Genomic DNA, 27,598 nt, shown 5'->3' on the forward strand with positions numbered 1-27,598 from the left:
TATACCCTTAAATGTTTTAATTATGCATTTTTGCTTGTATTCATTGCTGCAAAGAAGACAATACTTCAATTACTGTATATGCTGTATAACACCGCTAGACTATATATGGTATTTGTAGTTACTTGAAAACCTCATTTCTAGACACATCTTTTGGGGGAAATCTTCCTGACCTAGCAAGACTCAAAGCAGATGCCTGTTTTTATCGGTGCTAAATTACCTGCCTTGCGCGCTGAAATATCTGTCTAATGATGTATTATTTCTGGAGCGCTTGCATAGGCACTATTGATCTGCAGGAAGAAAAGAGTACTTGAATTTGATAGCGAGAGCGCACCTCCCAGCCGCTGCCTGCACGCCTGCATTAGTTTATTTATTTATTTTAAATGCAAATGATTGACTGCGGGTAGTTTGTTTCGAGTATTGGCATTACCAGCCAAAGGAGTGGCAGTTCTAAGGGGGAAGAGAAGAAAAAAAAACTACCCAGAGAAGAGCTCAGACTCTGCCCCCGTTGGCGAGATGGTTGAGTCCTCGTCAAGGTTGCTGTGGTATCCCAGAAACACCATTCACTCAGAGCTGTGACCGCGCACCAAACGTAGCAGCAGCCACACTGCGCCTGGCCAAGGAATAGCAGTTAACTACCTTCATGTGAATATGAAAGCAATTTTTAAAAAGGAGCTCTATGCCATGGAATCGGAATTGTTAGACATTTTCAAGAAAGGATGTGTTAAATGTGAACGAATGGACTTCTTCCGAGCTAGAAAAATGGGGATTAAAACTGGAGTTATATTTTGGAACCTCGTCTTTTTATTGATGATCACATGCGTGCAAGGTAGGTCTCCACTGCCCATCGGACAGGCTGACAACAAATTTGTTTAGGAATATCGTCGGATTGTGCTGCAAAAATGTTAATGGAAATAGGCTGGAGTTAAGAAAACGCATTTACTGCCAGGCTTGGCATTCAATGCAGGCATTGAGTTTGAGCTCAATAAATATTCTTGCAGTATGCTCAAATGAATACGTGAGTTGCTTCATATGCTTAACTAGTGCGTATTCAAGAAGCTTGCCTATTGCTTTTTGTTGGTATTCTATTTCAGTCTGTTTTAAAATGTTTTCTGTTATTTATTATCTGTAAATGTTTGCAAGCTGTAAAAGGCGCTTGAGATTTTCTGAATAAAGCTCCCTTCACAGCAAAGAGGTATATAAGGTAAAACATGGATACAGTGGCGCCTGTGTGAACAGATAAGTCGAGTAAGTGACAAAGCTGTAGATGGTTTATACTACGATACATCCAGTGTGTTAATAAAACATGTTCAAAGCTGTATCAGACTACAATATGCTTATAATCTAAAGTCTACCATTAGTTATGCAAAAAAGGATAAAAAAGCAATTATAATATGTTGTTAAAATACTGAATATCATCGATAAACTACTCTTTATTATTATATTTAGACAATTGAGTAGATTCAAAAGAGTTTTGGTCAATAATAGTCTGTGATAACAAGTCATGAGCGCCCCAAAATGCATTCCCTCAATTTACATAGCATATCTTTTTTTTTTTTTCAAATGAAACGGGTCCTACTTTGGTGTAAAATAGTTTCTTAGTCGAGATGTGATCTTATCCAGTTTAACTGTTGCACGGATTGTATTAACTGAAACAAAGGGGCATTTGAAAACTGATAGTGATTTTTCAATCTAATCTCTCGAGCTTTATTCTGTATTACCACAAAGATAAAGGTAGGAAATAAAAGGGGAATCAACAAAAACATGTAAGCTACTTATTCCGCAGAGCAGAACGTCTCTTCATCTTACACGCAGCAGACTAATTTACATGCCTTACAGTATTTCAGATCTCCACCAATCTATATTGCGTTTTATTACACAACGAACTCCAGTTTCACTACATGCTGGCTTTTGCTTTGTAAAAACCTTTATTGTAGGATTTGCAGCTGGTTTTATTATATAAAGGCGGCACATTTGTATTCCATGGTGATGACAATTCTGGTTTCATAGGGTTGTGGGGTTACCTCACCAAATACTACCTGGGCAATATATCTCGAGGTAGTAAACACCTGCCTGGCATTTCAATGTATATCCAAATGTCATTAGGCTTTTGGCACAGTGCATGCACATCTTGCGATATTGTGGTTATAACTGCTGTTTTGAATGTATCACGAACAATACCGTATCTTGGTGATGCCTTAGCTATTGAACATAGTGCACAAATTGGAAAAGTACATTACACACAACGTATATGAATTGATACGTATAAGCAGGAAGGTTTTGGGAAAAATAATTTTTAAAAAGGATTTTAAAAAAGATGGTAATAGTTTCAGTATTCATCAGAACCTATTTATGTTTTCCTGTTATTGTTAGAGCTATTAAAGTGTGTTTTATACACATATAAAAATATGTAATGATTGATTTTATAATTTACGCTGCAGTTACCAAACGCTTGGAGGTGCTTGCTTACGATCTGACGCGTGGGGGCATCTTATGCGGGAAAACACGCAGTGCTTCTTCCTACCAGGGATATACATTAGTATTTTGCTCATTCTTTGCTCACTTTCGAAAGAAAGTCTCAAAGGGCAGCAGTTTTCCCTGTATACATAATTATTTGACTCCACGCATGTACCTTTTTATAGCGCACACTAATTTGAACGTATTACTGTATGCCCTGTCATTTCAACAGTACCGTAATAAAACATCTCTTGCAGTGATCACAAGATGTTGTTATCCATACCAGTAATAAGTTAGATGTAGAAATAAACACCACTGAAATGTTAAATACCCAGGCAGTATGGAGCCCTTTGCACCTCTACATAAAGGCCTGATCTTCTTATCAGCTGCAACATGCACATAATGCTTTTATTCTACACACTGTACCTAAATATTCTATTTCATTAAGTATTTATGTTAGGTATTTATGTTAGGCATTCAACAAATGGATACAGATCCCGGTTTATTTTTGTTTGAAGAATGTGCACCAATTTGGCCAATTTGCTGGTCTCTTTTGTGTTTTTTTTCTTTTTTTGATATCCTTATCTATCTGTCTCTATCGATATCTCTCTCTCACAATCTATCTATGTGTGTGTGTGTGCGTATATATATATATATATATATATATATATATATATATATATATATATATATATATATATATATATTTAATACTGTGCTTACTATGCTGGTATGTTAAGTAATTATAACGAGTGCATATCTAACAAAATCGGATACAAAATATGTTTTTCAACAGTATTAAAAAAAAAACAGTTTTCTACACTTCAAACAATCAGAACACAATTAGAAATAGTATTGTCATAGCAACAGCAGGGTACAGGGCCTCCATACAGCCAGGGACTCACCGATTTGGTGTAACTCCAAGAGATTCAAATCTTCATCAAGCTGTTTTCTGACAGGACAACTCTTGCGATTTAAAACAACATTTTTGTTTGAGAATAAAACAGTTAACATAAGCAAGTATCACATCAATTGCACTTGCTTGTCTCGCCTTTTGTGGAACATGTTGCTTTCGAAATGTTGACTGAGCAGACGCTGAGAGATAAATGACCCCCCACTGGCCAGGTCATTTAACTTTACCTGACTTCATTGCTATTGGTAACTGACACATACAGTACATTGAAGGTTGGCCTACATGTGTTAGATACTTCCTTAGTCCAATGTCTACTTGACTTTCGGTGATGGTTGTTTTTGATATTTGCAGGTGTATTTAGAGTTTCCTGCCTGAAAACTGCTTTCTCCAAAATACTGTATATTATTCACTTCTGAGACTGTTCTAGAAAATGTATAATGTGTGCAGTCTTTGTAACAAAAAAAACCAAACATTGGTAGATTCAGCTTGTAGACATTGCAGAATACATTAGGGTTGCCATTACAATTTAATCAGTTGTGTGAAAAGCTGCATCATTTTTTGTCTATTGTTTCTGTATAGTATGATTATTATTATTATTATTATTATTTATTTCTTAGCAGATGCCCTTATCCAGGGTGACTTACAATTGTTGCAAGATATCAAATTATTTCACATTATACAGATATCACATTATTCTTTACATGCAATTACCCATTTATACAGTTGGGTTTTTACTAGAGCAATCTAGGTAAAGTACCTTGCTCAAGGGTACAGCAGCAGTGTCCCCCACCTAGGATTGAACCCACAACCCTCCGGTCAAGAGTCCACAGGCCTAACCACTACTCCACACTGCTGGCATTGATTGGCATTAATATATATATATATATATATATATATATATATATATATATATATATATATATATATATATATATATATATATATTACAGATTAATATATTTAATCTGTAATAAAAAAAAGAACAACTGCTTGATAATCTTCAGTAACATATGAAAGGCTAATGATGGTAAAGGTGTGCTTTTTTACACTGCATTTGCACTAGATATCTTTATGTGCTGTGAATATGTAGCAGTTGAATTTATGGGTAGCAGTAGCAGACCTGTTTCTAAATGCCATAATGCAAATGATAAGCTGATCGTGGAGTGCACAGTGGGAAATGCCTACAGCTTGCTAAGTTTTCCATAAACACTTCCGGTTATTAGAATAGATGCTTACTAAATAGAACCATTTTCATAGTCTGCTAATCATTCTATTACACTTACAGAACTCAGAAAGTTGAACATGCTGGTATAGTTTATTATAGAATTCAATCAACTGTCAAACATAAATCAATGCCACACCTTTACTTTTTTGTATTCCAGGGTACAATAGAGCAGTTTGAAACAAACGGATACATTTTTATAAAATGAATCAATCCTGTTTGTTTCTATTGCAGACTGATCGATATCAATAGGCTTTGATAGGGACAGTATTAGTTTGAAGTACGTATTAAGAGATTTCACTGCAGACTAGTCGCTTCGGTGGAGGAAGTTACCTCACGTGCATCCGTGTTTTAGGTGTGTTTTAAATTATGTCTCCTGCCATGCACCCATGAATTAAGTTGTAGAGAGTGCTGCATATTTATGTATACAATATTGTAACCAAACTGTGGTTCAGGGGGCAGGAGCTAGGGCTCCTCCCTAGTCATGCCCCGCCAAAATACCAATTAATCTCCCTATTTAAACCACAAGTTACACCCTTATTCTCTGTCTTGCTTTTTGTTTTGTGTATCGCTACACAGCTCTGCAGACTCAAATTGTTAAATCTTTCAAGGTTTCAACGTAGTTATAAAATGGCTATTCACATGCCACAATTTGCTTTTTTTTCGGAATCTGAATTCTCGGATGGTGACTGCATTCCTCCTTTTCGACATCCAACTCTTAGTCCCAGTGAAATATTTTCAAAGAAATCCATCCTACTGCTTCTCCTTTTTCTGACAATGCTGTTGACCCATGTACCCTCGACACCGCTGGACCCGCCCCCTCAACTTCCGCTGATCCTGCAGGTCCGGCTACTGCTGTTCTGGTCAACCAGGTCACTGATGCTACTAATCCTCCCCGCCGCTCTGAACGCATTCGCGGGGAGCGGTCGGAAGCAGTCTTTCCTCCTCACACGTCGGTTCAGAGAACCAGGCTTGTCATCAGATGCCCCTCCCCTGCTGTGCACACTCTCCCAATCCTGCTCTTTCTACTTCACATCTCCCTTTTCTTGCTCTGACCTACGTTTCCAAATCACCAATGATATCAAGCAACCCATTCAGCCTCTCAACTCGCCGTTTCTTCAGTCACCGACCGCCTGGATGCACCTGATAACAGGATTACTCGTTTAGAACCAGCTGCCTGTCAATTCCACCGCTTCTGTCCCTGCTGTCGAACTGCCAATCTTCACTTTCGCTTCTGCTTCTAGATCTGTCTCCTCCTAAGCTTCTGTGGTCCATCGGCAATCTCTCTCCTCAGCTAAGACGCAGTATTATTGAAGTTCAAGACGTTAACCTGATCTCCATTCTCATTTCTGCTTCTGAATTATATTGTATTGTTAACTGCAGAGATCATGTCTGTCACCCTTAAATCCTGCGATCCACGGCTCATTAAAAATCTTACACTTGGTGAATTTTTCCTTGCTTTTTCTGTTCTCTAAGATGTTTGTGAAGTTTAACCCTACTGCCGGCAGGACCTGGACTCTTTATTTGTTCAATATTGTCTGTTAGATATGGCGGCACTATCTTTTATCAGTATCATACAGTGTTTTCAGCCAAAGCAGCATCTCGCGATGCACTGGATAATCCACTGAGACCGGTCCCAACATCTGGTTCCCGATCACTTCAATTGTTTTTTTAGCGGCCTTGTGGTGTAACGCTTTTTAGTAATGCTTGTGGTGTATGCTCTTCCACCACCCACTCTACATCTCGCTGCCCCAAAGCTGCCGCCACATTGGTTTCAACTTAACCCTCACCAACACAACTTCAAGAACCGCCTTGCCGGCCCTATTCCCTATCCGCTCTTCATCTACTCCTGCTACTTCTACTCTCAAAGATATAGTATCCACGACCATCCCATTAAATTCTGTGTTGGAAAACAACTATGTAATAATTTCAATTCTTCATTCTGCTCAGCCAAACACCGTTTCCTTCACATGTGCAACTTCTACGGTGATGTTCATTCCCGTTCCATCTGCCCGCTTTCCTTTAACTGACAATCATCCCTCCTCATAGCTTCCACTCCCATCAACATCCCACATGACCTTTCTCTACATACCAATGCTTCCTCCATAGGTTTCAGCTGTGTTTTCCATAATCAATGGTTCTCCAGTGCATGGCCTCCGGAAATCCAGTTTCTTCCCCCACAGCTTAAATCCACAACCCTCCTTGCGCTATTTCCTATCGTCGTTACAGCCTCCCTCTGGGCCCCCTACTTAGAGAAAAAAATCCATCTTATTTTTCTGTGACAATCAATCCAACATACATTTAATTAATAAAGGCTGTACTATATATAGTAGGGGGTGGGCAACGAAATGAAAATTGTATATCGATATCGATAATATTGAAGTCGTCCAAAACACAGAAAAATATAATAACACAATCGCAATATGAAACATATATACATATATAGATGTTAACAGATATTTACATATGAAAAGCAATAACTTACTTTAACTTAGTGGTGCTTTGCTTCACAATATCCATGGAGAAAAACAAGGTCTTGTTATATTGTTTTACATTTCCATGCCATCATCACCCACCTCAAAACCATAATAAAAATATATTTCTATACTTCATTGCGCACAGACTAGCCAATCCGGAAGTAATTTAATCTTCTCTGTGTATAAATGCTGACTCACAACACCTCTAAAAGTATTAAGTACGGTGTCATGCTGAATTTTGCATTATTTTGAGATGTGTTTTGATGTTTTAAAAGTACATCTCGTATAATACAGAAAGTTCACATTTTAAAAATACATTAATAATAGCGTAAGTAATAAGACAGAGAAAATGCAATGAACCACTGATGCGCATATCTCAAAATAATGCCAATAGTACTAATTTGTGTAATACAAATACAGTAATAAGACATAGTTAAGTAATCATCTGTTTAATCTATATAACGTCTTCATCGCTGTGGTTTGCTGTTAACCTTCGGTATTACACATTAAATTTACATTTTAGACATATATCTATATACATACATGCATAATTTTCTACACAACAGAAGGGCTTTTGTCCGAAATGTCCTGAAATATATAATCTTTTATATCTTTTATTTTTGTACACTGCAGTTATACATGCTTCAAACCTATATATACCTCCTTCAAATTATATGCTTTGTCCAAATATTTGTAGCTTTTTTTTTTTTTTGCATTGTTGGCATTTGTGTATGTGTCTGTGTTTGCGTTACCATGTTTTATTACTATATTTATTATTCTAAACCGTGCTTCTCTGTATCGTATAATTCTTGCTTACGTTTTGGTTTACTGAAACTTGTGTTAAACATTTAATTTGCAATTCAGTTACTGTGGTGCAGTATTTCACTGCTAATAAGACTACGGCTTACTACTGATACTGTACTTGTATTACTCATGTAGTGTGTGGAAAAGGGCAAATGATTTATACATTTAGGTGATGTTTGATTCAGCAAGGGGCAAAATTCGCCACGGCACCAGGCTGGGGAGAGGAAACAGGTGACAAGGAGACAAAGTTAATCAATCAATAGTTTTTTTTTTTTTTTTTTTTTTAAATCGATCGAAGCCCACAGGTGTGATTAATCAATGTATCATTAATTGATTAGAACCCCTACTATTTACATAATTTAAAGTGAGGGCGTATTCTGAAGGACGCATGAATTGGGAAGCTCATGCAGTATCAGATTAATTATTCCTGCTCTTCAGTTCAGATTGATACACTGTATTACACAGTAGGCCGCTATTACAGTATTAGAAATCTTAGAATATTATTTTGTTAAAAAATAATGGCAGTTAGGGGACAAATATTGATCATCTTTTGCACCTCTCTAGGTAATAGCAATGTCAAAACAGACAAAACTACTTGAAATGGGAAGGTCTGAAGATGTAGTTTTATACACATTTTTCCCAAGAGACTTCTTTGCAATTTCACTTGGAAAGCATCGTATCCCTGCTTTATTTATAGCTTAACTTTACCAGGCTATCAAGATCTGTCAGAAATGATTTTATGTGTTCAGGTTATTTAGCATGTAGCCCTTTGGCCTTGTGACAGTACATACCTCCCTTGAGAATGTTCAGTAGTTTAAAACTGCATATTGCCTTTGTTATGCTTGTAAAGCTGAGCATTTGAAATGGAGAGTTTTTCAAATACAGTTGTGATATTGTGTTGCAATTGACCTTCATGTATATAGATTTAAAGTTAATCAGAATTTGGTATACTTTTTTACTGGCTTGGTTGTTTTGTTCTTCATCCTGTCGTCTCTTCATTCTCAACATATTTCCAGTTGTCAAGATTTATCAATCCTGAGAGTGAAAAGACACTTATCAGTTTGAATTCTGGAGGGTCTTTTTAGATCCCCATTTAACATGTCCAGTGTTTCTGCTACAAATGAATCTTGGGGACCCTGAAGCTCTGTAGCAGTAGGCTGGCACTCAGCTTTACTTTGCCGAAGAGATAGTAATGTGGTCCCAAAAGTTATGTTCATAACTGAAAGTTACATGCCCCATAGATTTGTTTCTTGTGTATAGTATTGGTTCCCTAGTTGTTCTATACTATATAAAATTACCATTTCAACAATTACCATTTTATTGGCCAGACTGGAAAGTGAATAAGTTTTTAGAATGTTTCAAAATTTCTGTATAAAAACCTTGCATTTGATCCTTTTGTTGGTTGTGGGAGGTTACTCAGTATTATTCTCTAAGCTTGTATTACCATATCTTCTATGGTAGCATTGTGATCTAATATTTAGGTCAGTGGTTCTCAAATAAATTGTTCTGGTGGCCTCAGAGATATACAAAGTGTATCATATGAAAAATAAAGAAAATATAGACATAAGCACGTTCACATTTTTTCATTTCTTTCTATAATAAACCAAAGTGTTTCTCATTGTAAACATACAGCAACCCCTCTCAACTCTGTACGGGACCTTAATTCCCAGGCCAGACAAAAATCAGCTGTTTTGCTATATATTTTGTATCTTTTTATTTATTCTTTCTCTGACAACAGGTCAAACATAATAGGTTTATCAATCGTATACACTGATATACGTTAATACAATACCTAAGACAAAGTAATTTACTAACCTATTGAAGTTAAATAAATACAAAAACTACAGTCAAACCTGTATTCAGAGACCACTCAAGGAACAGTCTAATAGTGGCCTCTTAACACAAGTGGTCTCTTAAAAGAGGGCCCATAACTTAAGAATGTTCTATTCGTCTCTGACATGCTTTCTTGTAATTATGTATGTCTTGTACACACTGTAAAAGCCAGAAGATGTAATATGAACAAAAGGAAGTATGTAATTTAATAACATTCATTTAGATAATGCATTTACAAAACAAATTATTTTGTGAAAGTAATGAATGCTTCCCTATCTCAGGTCACACAAAATGTTTTAAATCCTTTGCAGATGTCAATGCACAGGTCTGCTCTACAGGTACGTGTAGATTCATTGCATCCTGAAACTAACGCAAGCATAAGTATAAGATATTTTTCGATTACCGCACACATTTCATACTCTATTATGGCTTGAATTTTTCGGTGTTTATTTTCCTATTAACGGTTTGCCTTTAAGTCTTAATCCGCTACATCCTAATTATGAGAACATTCTGTTAAATTAGTGGGAAAGAACAACACAACACAAAACTGACACATCGGAAGCTATCTAGTTCCCAGGCAAGTGCGAGAACGAAATGCAAGTTAAAGTAGGATCTGGGGGGGAGTGATTAATGTCATTGCTTGCTCTTGTGAAACAGAATCAGCAAGTCAATCAGGACATCAAGGTAAAAAGAAGCGACTTTGTTTAGTAATTAACAGTTTAATTAAGATATTGAATCGGCTCAAAACACGGTCACGTGAACAAAAATAAAAACTTAAAACATTAAGCCCTAGTTCTTTCCGTTTCAAAATGCTGTACTTGTGTCTTTCTAGTGCCGAATTTTTGAGCAGTTTTTCTGGCACTTAAGGTTGGCTCATACTTCAGCCTCCGACATAATACTTGCGTTTTTTCCGGAAAGTCGTACAACCTGAAATCGCATGGGTAGGATAATGTTGAAAAATGTCAATATTTGCTGCATGGTCTGAGTGAAGCTGCACAGCTTTCATAGCTGTCTGCACCTGACGTATCATATTCATCTGCTACAGAAGAATGAACCAGCCACTGTCTTTACAAGTTTAATAACTTTAATTCTGTCATCCAGGGAGGACCTTTTGTTTCTCCGCGTTTTCTCTCTTTCTTTACAAGACAGCGCTGTTTTATTGATCACAAATAAAAGAACGCTAAAATGGTTACCGTATTCCTTTGAATTTAGGACGTACAATTTAAAACCATATTTTTCTTATAACAATAGCCCTGTGTAAGGGTGCGTAATACAGGTTTGAGTCTGTTGCTGGGTAACAGAATTGTGGTCGCTGGTCGCGTTAGACAGGTGGTCGCTTAATATAGTTAAATAAAAGCAGAAATATCATTTGGAGGAATTTAAAGTGGTCACTTAGACCAGGTGGTCACTAAATAAAGGTGGTCGCATGAGCAGGTTTGACTGTACTTTCACTTTCCTGTTTCAATCACATGCTGCGCAATTCTTGTCTAAATCTAACAAAATTCTAATGATTTGCAATGCTAATATAGCATAGAATTATATGTAAAACTGTAATGTTCCAGAATAATAGGTTGTGAAGGCTTTACTTTGCTCCTCCGTATTAACTATAAAGCAGAAGATGTCAAACAGGAGTTAAAGTTACACATTATTTCTTGTGTGTGTTTCAGGCAGAAACAAAATCCCTGCCACTGTAGTTTCTGCACAATAAACACAGTGTGAAAAGACATTTTCATAACGTAATAGCATCACTGAGGTTTACTTCAGCCTTTTTTTTTTTTTTCTTTTTAGCTGTACACGCAAATGATAACTGAACATTAACTAAAATAAACTTCAAAAAATAAATGAAAAGGGGGCTTTGTACAAAGGAAAAAAATAACTCACTGTTTTGGATTTTGTTTATTACTCTTCTCATAACAGAAAATAGGAAATTGGGACAGTTTGGAAAGTGTGAAGCATTTTTGAGCATCTGTATCCCCTGATTCTGACTTGCCTGCCAAAACTGAAGCAGCACTTTGTTGACCCTGTTTTGCCATTTTAGAAACTTGCACAAATTCTGGTAAGGTGGTAAATCAGTGCTAGGCAAAACACGTTGTTACACGTATTTCTAATATCTATGTAATTCATGACGGAAACTGACATAGATTTTTTTCTTCTAATTCATGTGCAGCAATGTTCTTTAGAATATTCAGATAGTTTCTCCGTACTAAAGTAAATAATATTACTCCATACCACTGTTTTCACGTTGCAGTAAAGGCTTCTCTAGTCGTAGATAAACCAATGCGCACTGATACAAAGCGAAATGGGTGGAGATTTGTGACACATGCCAAAATTAAATCTGATCAGAATGAAAGCTCAGCCAATCAACATGCAGTGATTATACTGATGTTAATGTTGGCCAATAGCAGCTAACAGAAACAGAAGCAGTATGAGGAATCAAAATGCAAGCAGCATGAACTGCGCTAAATGAAAGCTGTATTGCGGCCGCATTTGAGAAACACTGAATAAGAGTGTAGGCCATGTTAGGACAGTAATTATGAGGGCTGGGGTGCTAAGGAGGAGCTTTGCCCTTGAAGACTAGGCATTTCAAGACTCAGATTTGTGGCATTCATTTTTCCTTAAATTGGTGTTTTGGTTGGATTTCATATTTAGGTTTTAAAGAACATTTAAAAATGCAATGTGAAAGAACAGTATATCTCCAGCTGTTAGTGATTTATTGGAAGAGCTGTATATATCACATGACAAGGAATATTAAATTAATTTCCAAATTACATTCCAACTTTATTTAAGTTCATTAGAACAACAATAACTTTCTGAAAAGGCTTGCTAATATAGTAATGAATTCTTACCACTATGTGTGCCAATTTTTTGTTCTTGTTCTGGGGTTAGCATGGCTGAAAAACCCAACAATACTGCCTAAAATCAGGTGACGGGACACCATGAGCAGCCACGATACCCGTTAGAAATGTCAGCAAATCTACAAGGAGTGTGCTGGAAAGATTAAACTGGCAATTAAAATCATTGCAAGCAGTATTGAAGCATCTTAAACTGCTAAGTTGTCAGTGGCACCTCATAGAAAAAACAAGCAGATGTGGTTAGAAATACAGCTAGTGAGAAGATTTTTTCCTTCTTATCGGAATGGGACCTTCATACCCTCTAGGAAATGCCTGGCGAAACAGAGGTGGTAATCTCGATTTGGATCCATTATTATTATTATTTGTTTTAGCAGACACCTTTATCTAAGGCGACTTACAGAGACTAGGGTGTGTGAACTATGCATCAGCTGCAGAGTCACTTACAATTACGTCTCACCCGAAAGATGGAGCACAAGGAGGTTAAGTAACTTACTCAGGGTCACACAATGAGTCAGTGGCTGAGGTGGGATTTGAACCGGGGACCTCCTGGTTACAAGCCATTTTCTTTAACCACTGGACCACACAGCCTCATCCTGTAACCCATTTCTGCCAGGCCTTTCACCATGGCTCTTCTTGGTATAAAGGTACCATGGATCATCAGATAAAGGTGCCATTGTCAGAGAATAAACAACATAAAACAGCAAAACATGTTTTTCTTTGACAGAGGGAGTGGATTGTGTCTTCATCTATTTAGAGACATAGCTTGCCACTTCCAGTGATCCTCTGCTGGCAATACCTTCATGCCAGACACACGTGGTGTTTTTTTTTTTTTTTTTTGCTGATTTATCACTATCAAGCTCTTGAATACACAGATTGTAGTTTGACAGCTGACGTTGAAATTGACACGTTTTGTCTGAAGTATTTTTTTTCCTTTGTGTAAAACTAATTGATATTTATGAACTACAAGCTGTTGAGTCTCAAGTCGAATAAGCAGGACAGTGTAAACTTAAGGAAAGTAAAAATTGACATGTATGTTGTTTCCATATATGAAAACACCTACCTCTTCTGGAAGACTTGCTTGTATTATAACCCACAGCAGCAACAGCATCCCTGGAGTGTTTCAGTTGGTTGTCTTTCAATTGATTCATTTTTCATTGCTTTCTTTTTATCAATATTGAGTCGTTTCTCGTCGGCGAGGGTAAAATGAATGTGTGCGTCTGACATCTTTGTTTCTACACATGTATGGTAAGGTGAAAGCTGTAGGATCAGACATCTAAAAGAGATCATACAGTACATAGGGAAAGGAACTCTTTGACAATTTTTTTTTTTTTTTTCTAAAACTGAACATATACATTTTTTATTTTCACTGTAATGAGTCAAATGTCAAAATAGCAATATGGTACAACTTGAATTGCTCAAATGACCGCAATTATAATTATCTTTCCATCCCTTTTATTTATATTCATTTGTATTTTTTGCTTAAATATTTAATTCCCACACATACTGAAGGCAGAAGATTCTTCTCCACCGGGAAAAAGGCCACTTTGATCACAGGTATTTAGAAATGGAAGAAAATACAAGCCTCAAGGGGTTTGTATTTTAGTAAAAGCATAAGAGCACTTTGTACTAGAGGGCTTCTCTCTATAAATCAACATAGTTCCAGTGGTCTGGATTTAATCATTTGAACATGGTTCTTTCTTTTCATTTAGCAGTTTTGAATTTTGGAAGGGTTTTTGGATCCCCTTTTAAATAAGTATTTCTGCTTCAAATGATGTCCCTGGACCCTTCAGCTATGTTCCAGTACTGTGGTCATTCAGCAAATGAGAACATGGTTCTAACAGTATATATTCACTGCTGGAATTTAAAGTTCCCCTGAGATTTTTAGTCTTGTATTTTAGATTGAACTTTTCCATATTCCTTGTAAAAGTACAAGTCTACCCAGAATACATTTCTTTTATAATCACATATAATTGACCTTCTTAGAATATAGAACATAAGCAAGTTTACAATCGAGAGGAGGCCATTCGGCCCATCTTGCTTGTTTTGTTGTTAGTGGCTTATTGATCCCAGAATCTCATCAAGCAGCTTCTTGAAGGATCCCAAGGTGTCAGCCTCAACAACATTACATCTTCAAGCTTATATATTTTTGTAAATCTGCAAAAGCTGTTAAACAGCTAATATCATAAATCATTTGAGCAACAGGTAACATTTTGACCTGTGAACTAATATGGCTGACATATTTCAGTACTTTACAACATCTGTGTGTAAGATCCATCATGGACAAGTCCAGTGGTCTGCAAATGAACATCTGGGAGACTGTATTGATGGACATATTAGTCAATTCACTGGGGCAGTTTACAAGCAAAAACTGAAAAGCGTGACAACAGATCTCTCGCGCTTTTTTGGTCATGACAGTTCTGCTTCCACGTTTACATGAGAGTTTATTTTAGAGAGAGAATTTAGTCGTCCAAATGCAAACGACCTCATTAATAATAAAATAATGGGAAGGTTTATTTAAATATCACCAAACGCACTGAAAAGAGATAAAGGATATTGTTCAAATAATGCATAGGGGTTTACATGAGGCTTTACGTGCTAGGCAGAGATGAAGAGGAGGTTACCCCCATCTGTCTAGAATGCAAAAGGCTTGCAGTTAAAATGGTTCATGCTGCCAAGAAGAAGAAAATAACAATAGTTATTACTATTATTGTTTAGAATTAGTTGTTCTAGAAATGGTAGAAGTAGCATGTGTACAAAAACCGACAGCACTCACCAATTCCCATTACTGCTTTCTTATGCTTCTTAGGCTACTGATGTCCTTTCACACACCCATATATATTAGTCTTAGCCAACTGTGTAATTGTTAATGTGCTAAACAAAAGTATTATGTGCTCAATAATCACAAATATGCGTTAATGTGGAACAAATATATCAAAAACAACTCATGATGTGTTGGTTTCAAACACAGGTACTTTTTTGAAATATTAAAATTAATTATGCAGAAAATGTGGAATCTTACACTGTTAATATAATAAATACATAATTTGTGTGTATTTGCTAATTAGTTATAAGGTTATATAAAATCATAGGCCTACATACAACGTAGTTGCGACAAAAAATGGATGGATGGAGAAGACGCAGACAAACACTGGCTAGATTAAGTCTTGTATGGGAAGAACTCCTTCAGTCCCATGCAATGGGTTTGCAGGAAAGGAATCGTGCATCTATTGCTTTCTTATCTAGAGCTTTCTTTCCAGCAGACACCCTCATCCACTTCGTCCCTATGTACAGACCTTTATTTGTGCATCTGCAGGAAAGAAGAATGGGGGCGCATCATTGTCCCTCTGTTTGGTGGGAGGAGGTTGTGCTTCACCAGTCTTTCTCTGACGAACAATGGATTGAAACATTTCGGGTCATCCGAGCTACGTTTGACCAACTGGTAGAACTTGTATGGGTGGACATGGAGCCGTCACCAATACATGTCTGTACACCTGTGCCGCTGCAGAAGCGAGTGGGTATTGCTCTGTACAAACTTCTCGGACCGCTGATTCGGCAGGACTGCGCACAGCAGAACGGGTGCCCACCTCAGCGGGAGCTGGGGTAGGCACCTGCAGTTCTATTGTTATTGTGCGCAGAAATTCGGCGTGCAACGCAACCACCTCTTGGTGCTGTTGATCAGCGTGGTCCAGCCTTTCCAAGAGGTGGCTGTATTGCCGATCCTACCTGAAAGCGGTGCGTGCAATCAGACGGTACATCCTTCTGTTCTCCAGGTGCATCAGACTTTAATTTAAAGAAGAACAGTTGTGAATTGCTTCACAGCTTTTGTTTTACAAAACATATCGCATATGCACACACACTTAGCCTGACATGAGTAAAATGGCTTGATATCCCCAACCATTTGTTTTTTCACAAACTATTATTAGGATTCACATGTAAAACAGAAGTTGTGATACAATTCTCAACTAGTATTCTTTAAATTAAAGTTGTTTTGAAAACGCTTGCTGCTGTGGTTGGGATATAAAGCACTTTTAATTGACGCTGGGACGGTGGTGTGTATATGTGATATGTTATTGTGTTTCACAAATTATTCTTAGGCTTCACAGGTAAAACAGAAACTGTGAAACAATTCACATTTTGCCTCCTTTAAATTAAAGTTGGTTTGAGCGCGGTAGCTGCTGTGGTTGAGGAGATAAAGCCATTTTACGTGTGTTAGGTATGCTGTGTGCGTATATGCGGTATGTTATTGTTTTTCACAATTTATTTGTTTGATTCACATGTAAAGGAGAGCTTGTCAAACAATTCACAATTAGTCTTCTTCACATTAAAGTTGGTTTGAACGCTGTAGCTGCTGTGGTTAGGGAGATAATGCCCTTTTACGCATGGCTGAGGCTAAGTGTGAGTATATGCGGTATGTTATTATTTTCCAGAAATTATTCTTAGGATTCACATGTAAAACAGAAACTGTGAATCAATTCACAACTGTTCCCCTTTAAATTAAAGTTGGTTTGAGCACTCTAGCTTCTGTGGTTGGCGAGATACAGCCATTTTCATTCATGTCGGGTTAGCTTGAGTCAAATAATCAAACGAATATCAAACGTCAAGCTAACTTTACTGCGGTAGCATATTTTAGTTTAGAAAAGTAAATGATGGCTGGCGCAATTACCATATTGTATTGATGGGGCTGGTATTTCACAGGACGTCTGGGCAAATGGTCCGATGCCACTGCCACTGGCCGGTCACCCATTAACCGGTGCATTTCCTCCCAGAACCGAAATTGGGACCTCGAGCTTTGACTGCAGGACTGCAGGCGTTGTCTCTCCTGCAGGTACAGATATTTCATTTTCTTGAATTTATCTTGTACCTGCAGGAACGTTCTATTTATACCAAGTTCAGCCAGAGCACCGGTAATACTGGTAAAAATAGTGGCATTTCTTTGGCGAGGTTGATCCAGTTCATCCATAACCCCCAGGTCCACAATAATTTGGAGGGGGGAACGAGTTTCCTCATCCGTCCAGCGGACCTGGTGTTGCTGCTGTCAGAAGGGGTGGAAGCTTGAAACATCCTGCGGGAAAAAAAGCTACATTATTCGTAGTATTATTATTATTATGATAATAATGATGGTCATAACGATCTAGTAGTTCTCATGCGTTCATAATGCACTGAAATGAATAAATAATGTTATAAACTGCTAACATCATTATATTGGTATAAATCAACATCTCTATATACAATTTATATATAATTTAGCCGCGACCCTCACCAAGAGAAGCAGATTGGTAATAATGGATGGATGGATATTTAACTGATTTGTATTAGTAAGACTGGGATAAGGACAATCTTACTTACTCTACAGAGGAGGACAACAGGGTGGAAAAACCGTTCCCAGAGAAGAGCGTTCTTTTACATAGGGGAAGTGGAGGAGGTATCGTGTTATTTCATGAAAGTCTATCATTAAGTATTTTGCACTACTGTGAAGATTGTTGCTATGGGACTAATTAGGCCAATTAGCGCACATTTTACCGTGCTTTACCAAAGTGTAATGACACTTAAGTCACACACTTTTTTTGCCGTGCACTTTTGGAACGAGCACAATCATGCGTCATTTGCGCGTGACACGTCATGAATACACTATAGTAGCGTGATTAAAACTTGCATGTAAACACCGCCACTGTGTTCAGGGTCAAGCTAGTTGCACAGCCACCCACTATCTTGTCATGTGTGAAATCTTTGAAATCCTTCAGCTTTCCCATAATAATTAGGAGGCTGTGTGGTCCAGTGGTTAAAGAAAAGGGCTTGTAACCAGGAGATCCCCAGTTCAAATCCCACCTCAGCCACTGACTCATTGTGTGACCCTGAGCAAGTCACTTAACCTCCTTGTGTTCCGTCTTTCGGTTGAGACGTAGTTGAAAGTGACTCTGCAGCTGATGCATAGTTCACACACCCTAGTCACTGTAAGTCGCCTTGGATAAAGGCGTCTGCTAAATAAACAAATAATAATAATAATAATAATAATAATTGTAGATGAATAGTTCCACACAATTCTCACACAGCATAGGTCTAATATTAGACCAATATAAGACCATGTCAAATTTGCAGTTGTTGCAGTAGGGCATTTTTTTTTTTTTTATCCAGTCAGTGTAAATGCCTGCAACTGATTTTGAAATGTCCTTTACAGAATTCATTTTATGATGCAAATCATGGACAATTTTACATTTTAAAGTTTGTCCCAGTTACATTACCCTCGGAAATAATTTGTTTAAAAAACATTTTTTTATAACTTTGAAGTGGGTGAGCCAGGAAATATTATGTGAGCCAGATGCTGATCAACTACGTGTTAGGTATACAGATATTATCAATGGAGATAAACATACAACAATACTGACTGTTTTTTCCCCCTAATACCATAACACTCAAAATTGTTTGATTAATAATAATAATAATAATAATAATAATAATAATAATAATAATAATAATAATAATAATAATAGTAATAAATATAGCTGCAAGCAGCAATGACCGGGGGCCAAGTGCCAGACCGTGTGACCTATGACTGTATTTCCCCTGTGGCAAAGCACCCCATTGGCCTCTACTAGTCTTTGAACTTTGAAGACTGTACTATATTCGACTATTGATTTATAGTACAATATATGCTGAAATTTGATATTGAAGAGGCAGCGGAAAGAAAGAAACATGAAAGTGATTTTTTAATGTTTTTATTTGCCATTTATTTATCGGTGGATCCAAAAAACAACCAATTTCAAAAAAGTGCCCAGATGTATATTTTGTTATATAAAAAAAGCTACATCATAATTTTCCCACGCACCGTTTGTCCATCGGTGAGCCACTGTGTTCACTAGAACTAACTAATGGACGCAGACATCTCAAGTTATGAAAACTGCCATGCATGAGATTATCCGAGTAGGCTATAAATAAACCGCCCTACTAAACAATGATTGCTAGCAAATGTGATTGTCGGTAAATAAACACAAATACTCGAAAATATAAGGAAGAACAAGGCACTGTAACTTCATCACTGCCTTCCTATTAATTTACCAAACCAAAGATGTAACAGTAGCTATTATCTATCGCATACTTGCCAACATTTGGAAACTGTTCAGCGCGACACTCGTCTCTGGGGGGTCATACGCATCATACACATGGAAGGAGTCACAAGCAAAAAACACTCCTTATCATATAATCACCCCCAAATCAACATGACACGACCATCATGACAGTAAAAATAGTTCTTACCTTGTTTATTTGTTTGTTAAATCAAATAAACATAATGATGCGGTTACCATACTGTGACATCCCTAGTCCCAAGTATTTCTATGTGTTCTGTTTTCACCTTTCTGATCAGTTTGAGAAATAAACTTTGTTTTTCCTGCAACAGCTGACCCTTCTTTTGTGCAAAACTCACGCTACATTACTGTTTTTTTATTATGGTAACATCTTAAATTACTGTGCTTGCTTCTTTGACTGAAGAGATTATCAGATCATCATCTAACTAGGGAATCATCCTTAAACTCCTGATGGTAAACAATATTGCGGCTGGTAAAGAAGATGAAACAGACGTGGGACTCAAAACTTTATTTAGGCACTCTACGATTTGACTTATCAATGAGTCAAACTTATCAACGATTTATCAAATAAATAAAAACACAAATAAAAATAAAAATAACAACAGGCACAAGAAATGTCTCCAGCTGCTGGACAGAGTGGTATTTAGCAGAAATATTTCTGATCTTTGATGCTGCCTGTGTTCTTTTCATTGAAGACACTTGAAATAAATCATGCTCCTCTATGCAATTAGGGCCCTTTGAAATATGTTTTATTATTTTGAATTTTCTGATTTATTTTTTCCTGATTTTGGATTTTTCATTTTTAAAAATCAGTAATTTGTTAGTTAGTTTGTTTTTTATACCCACAAGGGTTTGAAACATTGACAGCAATGATGAAGCTAGATATGCATGAAAAACTATGACAAAAATAACCTTTCTAAACGGTTTTAATCAAAGTGCTTTCAGTACAAATTGGCACAATGTAATAGAAACAAACTAGGAACATTGTAAATAAAATAAAAAATCTATCTGTAGGCTTTTTTTAGTAGTTTTTCATTTCAACACAAGCTGAACTATAACATTTCAAAATACATTTAATGTTTACATTAATAATTAATGACAAACAATATAAATAAAAGCCTAAATATTTTGAGTTATTCTAATTTAATAAACATGCACTTAGTAATATCTCCCTGAGAACTATGCAGCAACTAGACACTACATTCTGCAGTAGTCATTACAGTACTATCTGCTCAGATAAACTTATAGGTAGTCGTTTTCCACCAAGCGCAGTGCTTAATTTGTGCCGGGTCTTGCCGGGGCTCAATAATCTCATAAATTACTTTCTTTTTAAACATGGTTGTATTAAGTCTGCAAGTTCTTGTGTGCGCGCTAAAGAGAGACAGTCTGCTGCCACGTTTGTAGCCTACTTCAAATTATTTTACAATTTCAGCTTGAGTGCCTTTAAGTAAGGTGACACTGGCTGCAACTGTATTGTCGTTTTTTATACACAAATAAGCTTACTTGATTTGAAAACGTCATGAATGATACAAGCAACTTCTTACACTACTTGGTTTGATTAAATGAGTAGTACACAACAAAATATACTTGCCAACATTTGGAAACTGTTCAGTGGGGCGCTTGACCCCAGGGGGGTTGTTGTAAGCACCATACACATGGGAGGGGTCATATGCAAAAAATCTATCATATAATAATAAACGTATCCCCGCAACTCAGCACCACACGACCAGCATGACAGTAAACATAGACATAATGAAGCGTTCTTACCTTTGTATACCGGTAAGTTGGTGATCAGCAGATGTGTCAGCCGCACGAAGAGCACAGCGTGTGGTTTTCACTAACTCTACTGTGCAGAATAATTTTTTATTTTTTTTTATGTGTAAAATATCAGGACTTTCTTCCTATGCATCGGGACGCGGGACATTTGCTAGGAAATTGGGCCTGTCCTGACCATATTGGGACTATTGGCATGTATGAAATATGAAAGCTGAACATTAATTTCAACAAAGAACAATGACAACTTTTTAATGAAAAAAATAAAATTATAGCCTACTTCAATAGGAACATTAGCCTGATATATTAAACCAAAACAATAAAAATAATAACGATCTAGTTCTCTCTTGCCTTTTTCAATGAATATAGTTTAATTAATAGAGAATAAAAAACATACTAAGATAACAACTACCTTAAGTTTAATGAATCGTTTTTATAACCTACCAGCGGCTTCTGTTGCATACACATCACTGATAATAGTGCAGACCGTGGGTCAAACCAATGTTTGTGTTGGGGTGTGTGTGTTTTTTTTTTAAATCAATGTCGTTCTTCTGGAGTTCTCTGAATGCCTTATCCGTCTTTGTTCTCTGCAACACGGATTTCATAGGGCCCTATGTAATGTGTTCAATCATTTACCGGAAGCAAACTAAACTGGTTGCCAGGTTCCTAAATATGACAGGTAGTGTGTCAGTAAACCAAATGTTTGCTTTTTTTAAATATGCATATTTAAGATATTTTCAGAAATAGGGATTTTTTCATGCAGAACTACAAATTACATTTCGTGGAAATTGTGAAATCCGTGATAACTGAAAAAAAATTACAGCCTTAATTGTATTTCTAACATAATATCAATTTCATGGTTCATGAATTATCAGTTAGTTTCCACCATCATAAATACAGTTATCAGTCATAAAGATCCAGGGGAGAGGATCGCCCTGCCTTAACTAATCATATTGGCTAACCAATCTTATAAAGCTCATCTTTCCCAAAAAGTCTTTCCTCTCTACTTCCCCACTGCCTCCTTTACAACTGTATCTCCCTTATGTATGGTCAAAGGTCCTCTATCACCAAGTCTTGGTTGACCTCTGACTGATGCCTGAGGTTTTATCTCTATTGAGGGAGTCCACCTCCAGACTAGAAGACCAGATTCTGTGCCAAACTGTCTAATCAGTCAAACAACATGAGTCTATTACATCTCTCAAAAATGTGCCTCAATTGAACCGTGCACAGCATTAACCATAAAATGGAATCATTTATTTTTGATTAATATCGTATTGTAAAGGTCATTGAACAAACATGTAATGCATAATTATACTGTATGTATTAATGTTGGTATCCACGGTTATTATGAAAGATGCAGTACCTAGTAATACAAGGTTATTTAGCCTTAATGGAGGTGATGTTTAAACATATTTATTTATTTATTATTTTTTAATGTTTTTTTTTTTATATTTTGTATGTAAAGGTAATGAATTGTTTAATTCTACTGTATCCTGTGATTCATTAAAAGGACCATGGTCTTGTTTTCTATGCTAAATATACTGTAAATGTTTATTCTGATTATTGTTCACACAGGTGTTTGTCAACAGGGAAAATCCCAGAACAGCACTTTTAAGTACCATTCGTTTAATTGTTTCACAGAGACAGAGCTTATCCTGTTTTTCTTCAGTAGTTATTCTGCATGAGAATCTAATTTGTTTTCTCGCTATTATTGGCTTCTTTGAATTCTGTGTCTTTGACTTTTGCTGAGGTGGTTTGTATTGCAATAGTCTCGATTAGAAGTGTGGTGAGTTACTATGAGCTGTCAGAATACTGCAAACAACACCAGGGACACCACCAATTTCAAACTCATACATACCTATGAAATATGCTTACATTTTAAGTTAGTTGTTTTTATCATTCCAGTGGCAGGGCTGAGGTCCTTTCATACTGAGCGCGTCACGTCCAGGCGTCAAAATCCGGCGTAAATTATTTTTTTTAGAATACAATACATCCTACCGCCAGTGTCAAAAATAGGCCTTGTCCTATTTTTCTGTGTGCGTCGGGCGTAAATTTGTCTCTCTAACCAGTCACACTCCAGCTCTTGCCACCTTGTCGGCATGACAACAAACATCAACAGGTAGCCCCTACTGTGTTTCATTAACACAGAGATCGGCTTAATGAAGATGAGTGATTTAAAACAGTAGATATTGCCGAAATGAAAAGTGTCCTTAAAGATAATGGAAACAAATAGAGCTACCGTAAAGAAAATAAGAAAACTTTCAAGGATTTTTAACACAAAATGAGACCCGACATGTTAAAAAAAATACCTCCATCTGATTTAAATTAATACATGTATACATATAATGTATATAATCTTCATGTTTATGTATATTTTACATTATTTAATTTTAGGACAGACAGTAAATACATAAATGTCCAGTCATCAAAATGCTTACTACTGTACGGCATGAGTATAGAGCCCTGTGTTTCAAACACAAACTGTATCTTTAAACTGAACAGTTGTATAAAGTTCTGTTTTTTAAGATTAAGAACTTCAACCGTAGCCTACATATTAAAAATATGCAACACATTAATGGTTCTGTTCTGGTTAAAGTGCTTTAGCGAACCGAAGTAAAGTATTAAACTGTTGCTTGTTTTACTTATTTTGCACAGTGACTCAGATGTAGTTAAAAACAGATGGAAGAGCTTGCGGAACCAGTATTAAAAGTGTTTTTTTACGAATCAGAGTATGATCAGTACTCATTCGGTTTATTAACGATTAAATATTGGATTGAGTAGCTACAGGCTACTTCATATCCCCAGCTGACAGACGTTCCTGGCAGTCCAGTGTCTTAACAGATATTAACGTTAACACTTTAATACATTTATATGTATTCGTGCAGCCTGCAGGCCGGCCACGACCACGACACTAAAAGCACCCAGTAGCCTATTTCAACAAACGTTCTCCTATTTTCTAAACATAGCGCGAGTCCCTTATAGCAATACATGCAATACATGTGAGATAAAATAATAATTGATTAATGCTTATCCTTTAATATAAATCGTAAAGGAATATGACTGTCTTCACCAGGCAAATGAAACTGAGTTCAGTCAGCTCAATTGTGTAGGTCTGCAAATAATGGACCACATTACCCTGTCAGGTATGAGTGTGGTACTTCATTGTAATTACTTAGGAGTTATATAGGTTTTTCGTCTCATTGGAATACATGGGACATCTCAATTAAATCCAGTCATTAATCTGTTGAGACAGCTCTTATCCCTTTTACAAATAATAGTTTTCAAAAGATCCGGACCAACTTTTCAGAATTAATGGGAGTCATGTACCAATAAATTCAAGACTTCACATTTGTCCAACTCCAAACCTATGATCTCATTCCTTGCTTTCCTCCGAGCCCCTCCTTTATCTGAAAAGTCAAGTGAATCAAGGTACCCAGGACCTTGGTTTATAATATAATATAAAAACACTACTGTTATATGTGCATGCAAACATTATTCTTTTTATATGTGTTATATATGAGAGATGTTCTTAATATGTTACATCATCTTCTAATTGATTATATTTTGCTAAATTAAAGGTATGTGTTTCTTTTAACCTCATACTGTGTTTCATCATGTTTTTAATGTCAGTTTTGATTCCATATACTATTGTCTAACAGAGTATTTGACAAAAGATTGCCTTATACAACATTCAAGTCAATTAGTTTCAATAAGTTTAAGTGGTAATAATTTCCATTACAGTTATTTATCCCTTAAATCATACACTAACCAGGCTCTGATGTTGTTTGATTTTATTTGATAATTACTGTTTACTGATTATTATTGTTATTAGCAGTGTTTTTGTTTTCATTGTTAAAAAAAACAGACAAAAAAACATGTTTTTATCTCTATATTGAATATGGGTATGTAGTACACAGCAGCATAAAGGGTTAATGAAAAACACAGTTTAGGTCATTTATTTGTGTTTTATTCATCATATAACATTTTATAGCAATTACAGGTTTGAAAACGTTATTATTATTATTTTCAAAATCTGGTACCTGGGAAGGGTTTTCATTTTTACATCTGGAGTTGAAGTGGTTAATGGAAAGCAAAGATAACCATTCTGAATTGATCAGCGGGCAGGAAAGATTGTATTTGGTAAACCATTATAACACCATCCATTAATGCCAGCACAGATAAACTGACCATTCTTCAGATAAACATGCAATGGTGGAGGAGAGAATACAGTAACATTGAGCTTTAGAAAGTGTCATCTCTGAAGTCACTGAATGAATACGAGAATCAGCCATGCCTCAGTAACCAGGGTATCATAGAAGAAATGAAATCATGGTTATGCATATAAACTAAATTAGAATCTGTAAAATCCAGTAATAATAAGCAATGAAGCATTAACAAACTTAAAAATATCAATATTTAAAAAATAGGATGGCTTTAGAAAGGGCAGGTCACATAGTCAGACTGACGTATATAGATATAGCTTTAGTAAAGCCAGACCCTTTATACAGTACAAATACCTGATATAGGGCTGCAGTTGGGGGTTCCACTTTTCTTATGGTGCCTCATTACCACACTCACCTCACTGTAACACAAAATGGTTGTTAACAACAGTGTATTAGCGAAGCAGCACTGTAGGAAAGTGGCAATCTGTATGTATTTCGAATTGCATTGTAATTCAATAGGAAATAATATTTTAGTTCCCATAAAATTACATTTTAATTTTCGCCTGGAAAGGCATAGTAAGTAACAAAACACACATGCAGTATATCATATTGTAATGATCTCGGTTCCCGCAGGCAGGGGTTTCTCACAGGCGGAGATGTGTCACCTACCAACCCTGACCCCTACCCCCGTGCATGCTACAATATGCTCCTGCAAGGGAGCTGGCTGTTTTGTACAGCGGTATCGGCACTATGCTTCAGTGCAGAATGTTCCAGGATTGCGTCCCACCTCTGCCTGTTAGAAACCCCTGCCTGCAGGAACCGAGATTGTTATAAAATAATATAATGACAATGTTACAGGCCTGAAAGAACAAAAGATTAGACATGAAAACAATTATGTCCCTGAAAGATGATTTCAAGAATACTTCAAACCAAGTGTGGGCAAGTTGACATTTAGGTTAGAAAATATAGTTTATAGAAAATCAGATTTAAAATATGACATAGAATTTGCATATTTCTGCATGATAATGATTCCCTGTAGATTTTCAAGCAAGGAAATTATTGAAAAAGATCAATGCCCTCTTCCCACCTGCCAACACTCTGACCTAAATGAAACTGAAATTCTTTGAAGAGCTAGTTAATTAATTTCCCCATGGGGGAAAATGATGTCCAAATATTCATCTTTTCGATATAAAAAGTATTGGGATTGTTGAAAAAAGTAGTCTTCTCATAAAGCAGTAAAGGATGAGTTACTTAATTACCTGAGAAGTGACATGCTGTACTTAGATACAACACACACATCCATTATCCATGGTTTATCCATTATTATTGTTTTATCAATCCACCAAATATGCTAGATCTTACTTAACAAACAGCATGACATGAAACAAAAAACTAAATTTGATCATTTGAATTACTAAATGATTTGAGTCATAACTAAAACAAAACAGAAACAATAAAACACTTCTGTAAAGATGGGCTGTCCCACTTGAGGTGGGGTGACAAAGATTGCAATTGTTTTTAATTGTGAAGGTTTCAACCCTAGGAAAAATCTGCTAATCGGAAAACATCATACTTGTTAACCAAAGTACCGCATTCCTTGGAATTTAAAATATGAGACGAGGTACCAAGGACCTCCATAGTATATTAACCTCAGATCTGCTCCCTTTGACCAATACAGAAAAGCACGACAAAAGAGAAAGAAAAAGTAAAGTGAAAGACAGAAAAAGCAATAGAAGAGATAACAACCCACCCCCATACCACCTTCTAAGATGAGGTGGCAGCTTATCCAAAGCTTTTTAACAAACCACTAAACCTGCTGTACACCTTACAGCGCTAGTCCTACAACTGAACTATGAACATGTGAGCAAATTGTATATATAAATAAATAAATGTAACTATTATGATCAACAACACCCCCAATCAAGAAATTGTCAAATACCCCGAAAAATATATTATAATGTATAAGATAACTATGCAGCTGTTCAGTACATACAAGGAATCACATAGTGTGTCAACACCCCATAC

At 36.5% G+C, this 27,598-nt stretch overlaps 1 protein-coding gene across 2 annotated transcripts in view; it reads left to right on the forward strand.

Moving 5' to 3' along the window:
* The first annotated feature begins 457 nt into the window (after positions 1–457).
* LOC117400350 (CUB and sushi domain-containing protein 3) overlaps positions 458–27,598 on the forward strand; it is a 524,933-nt gene continuing 497,792 nt past the window's right edge. For both annotated transcript variants that reach the window (XM_059022384.1, XM_034000180.3), the window contains exon 1: positions 458–826. In XM_059022384.1, the coding sequence (XP_058878367.1) occupies positions 649–826 (178 nt within the window). In that variant the 5' untranslated portion in view covers positions 458–648. The remainder of the gene's footprint in view (positions 827–27,598) is intronic.

This window comes from Acipenser ruthenus, chromosome 4 (genome assembly GCF_902713425.1).
Source record: "Acipenser ruthenus chromosome 4, fAciRut3.2 maternal haplotype, whole genome shotgun sequence".
In the NCBI taxonomy this organism is placed as follows: domain Eukaryota; kingdom Metazoa; phylum Chordata; class Actinopteri; order Acipenseriformes; family Acipenseridae; genus Acipenser; species Acipenser ruthenus.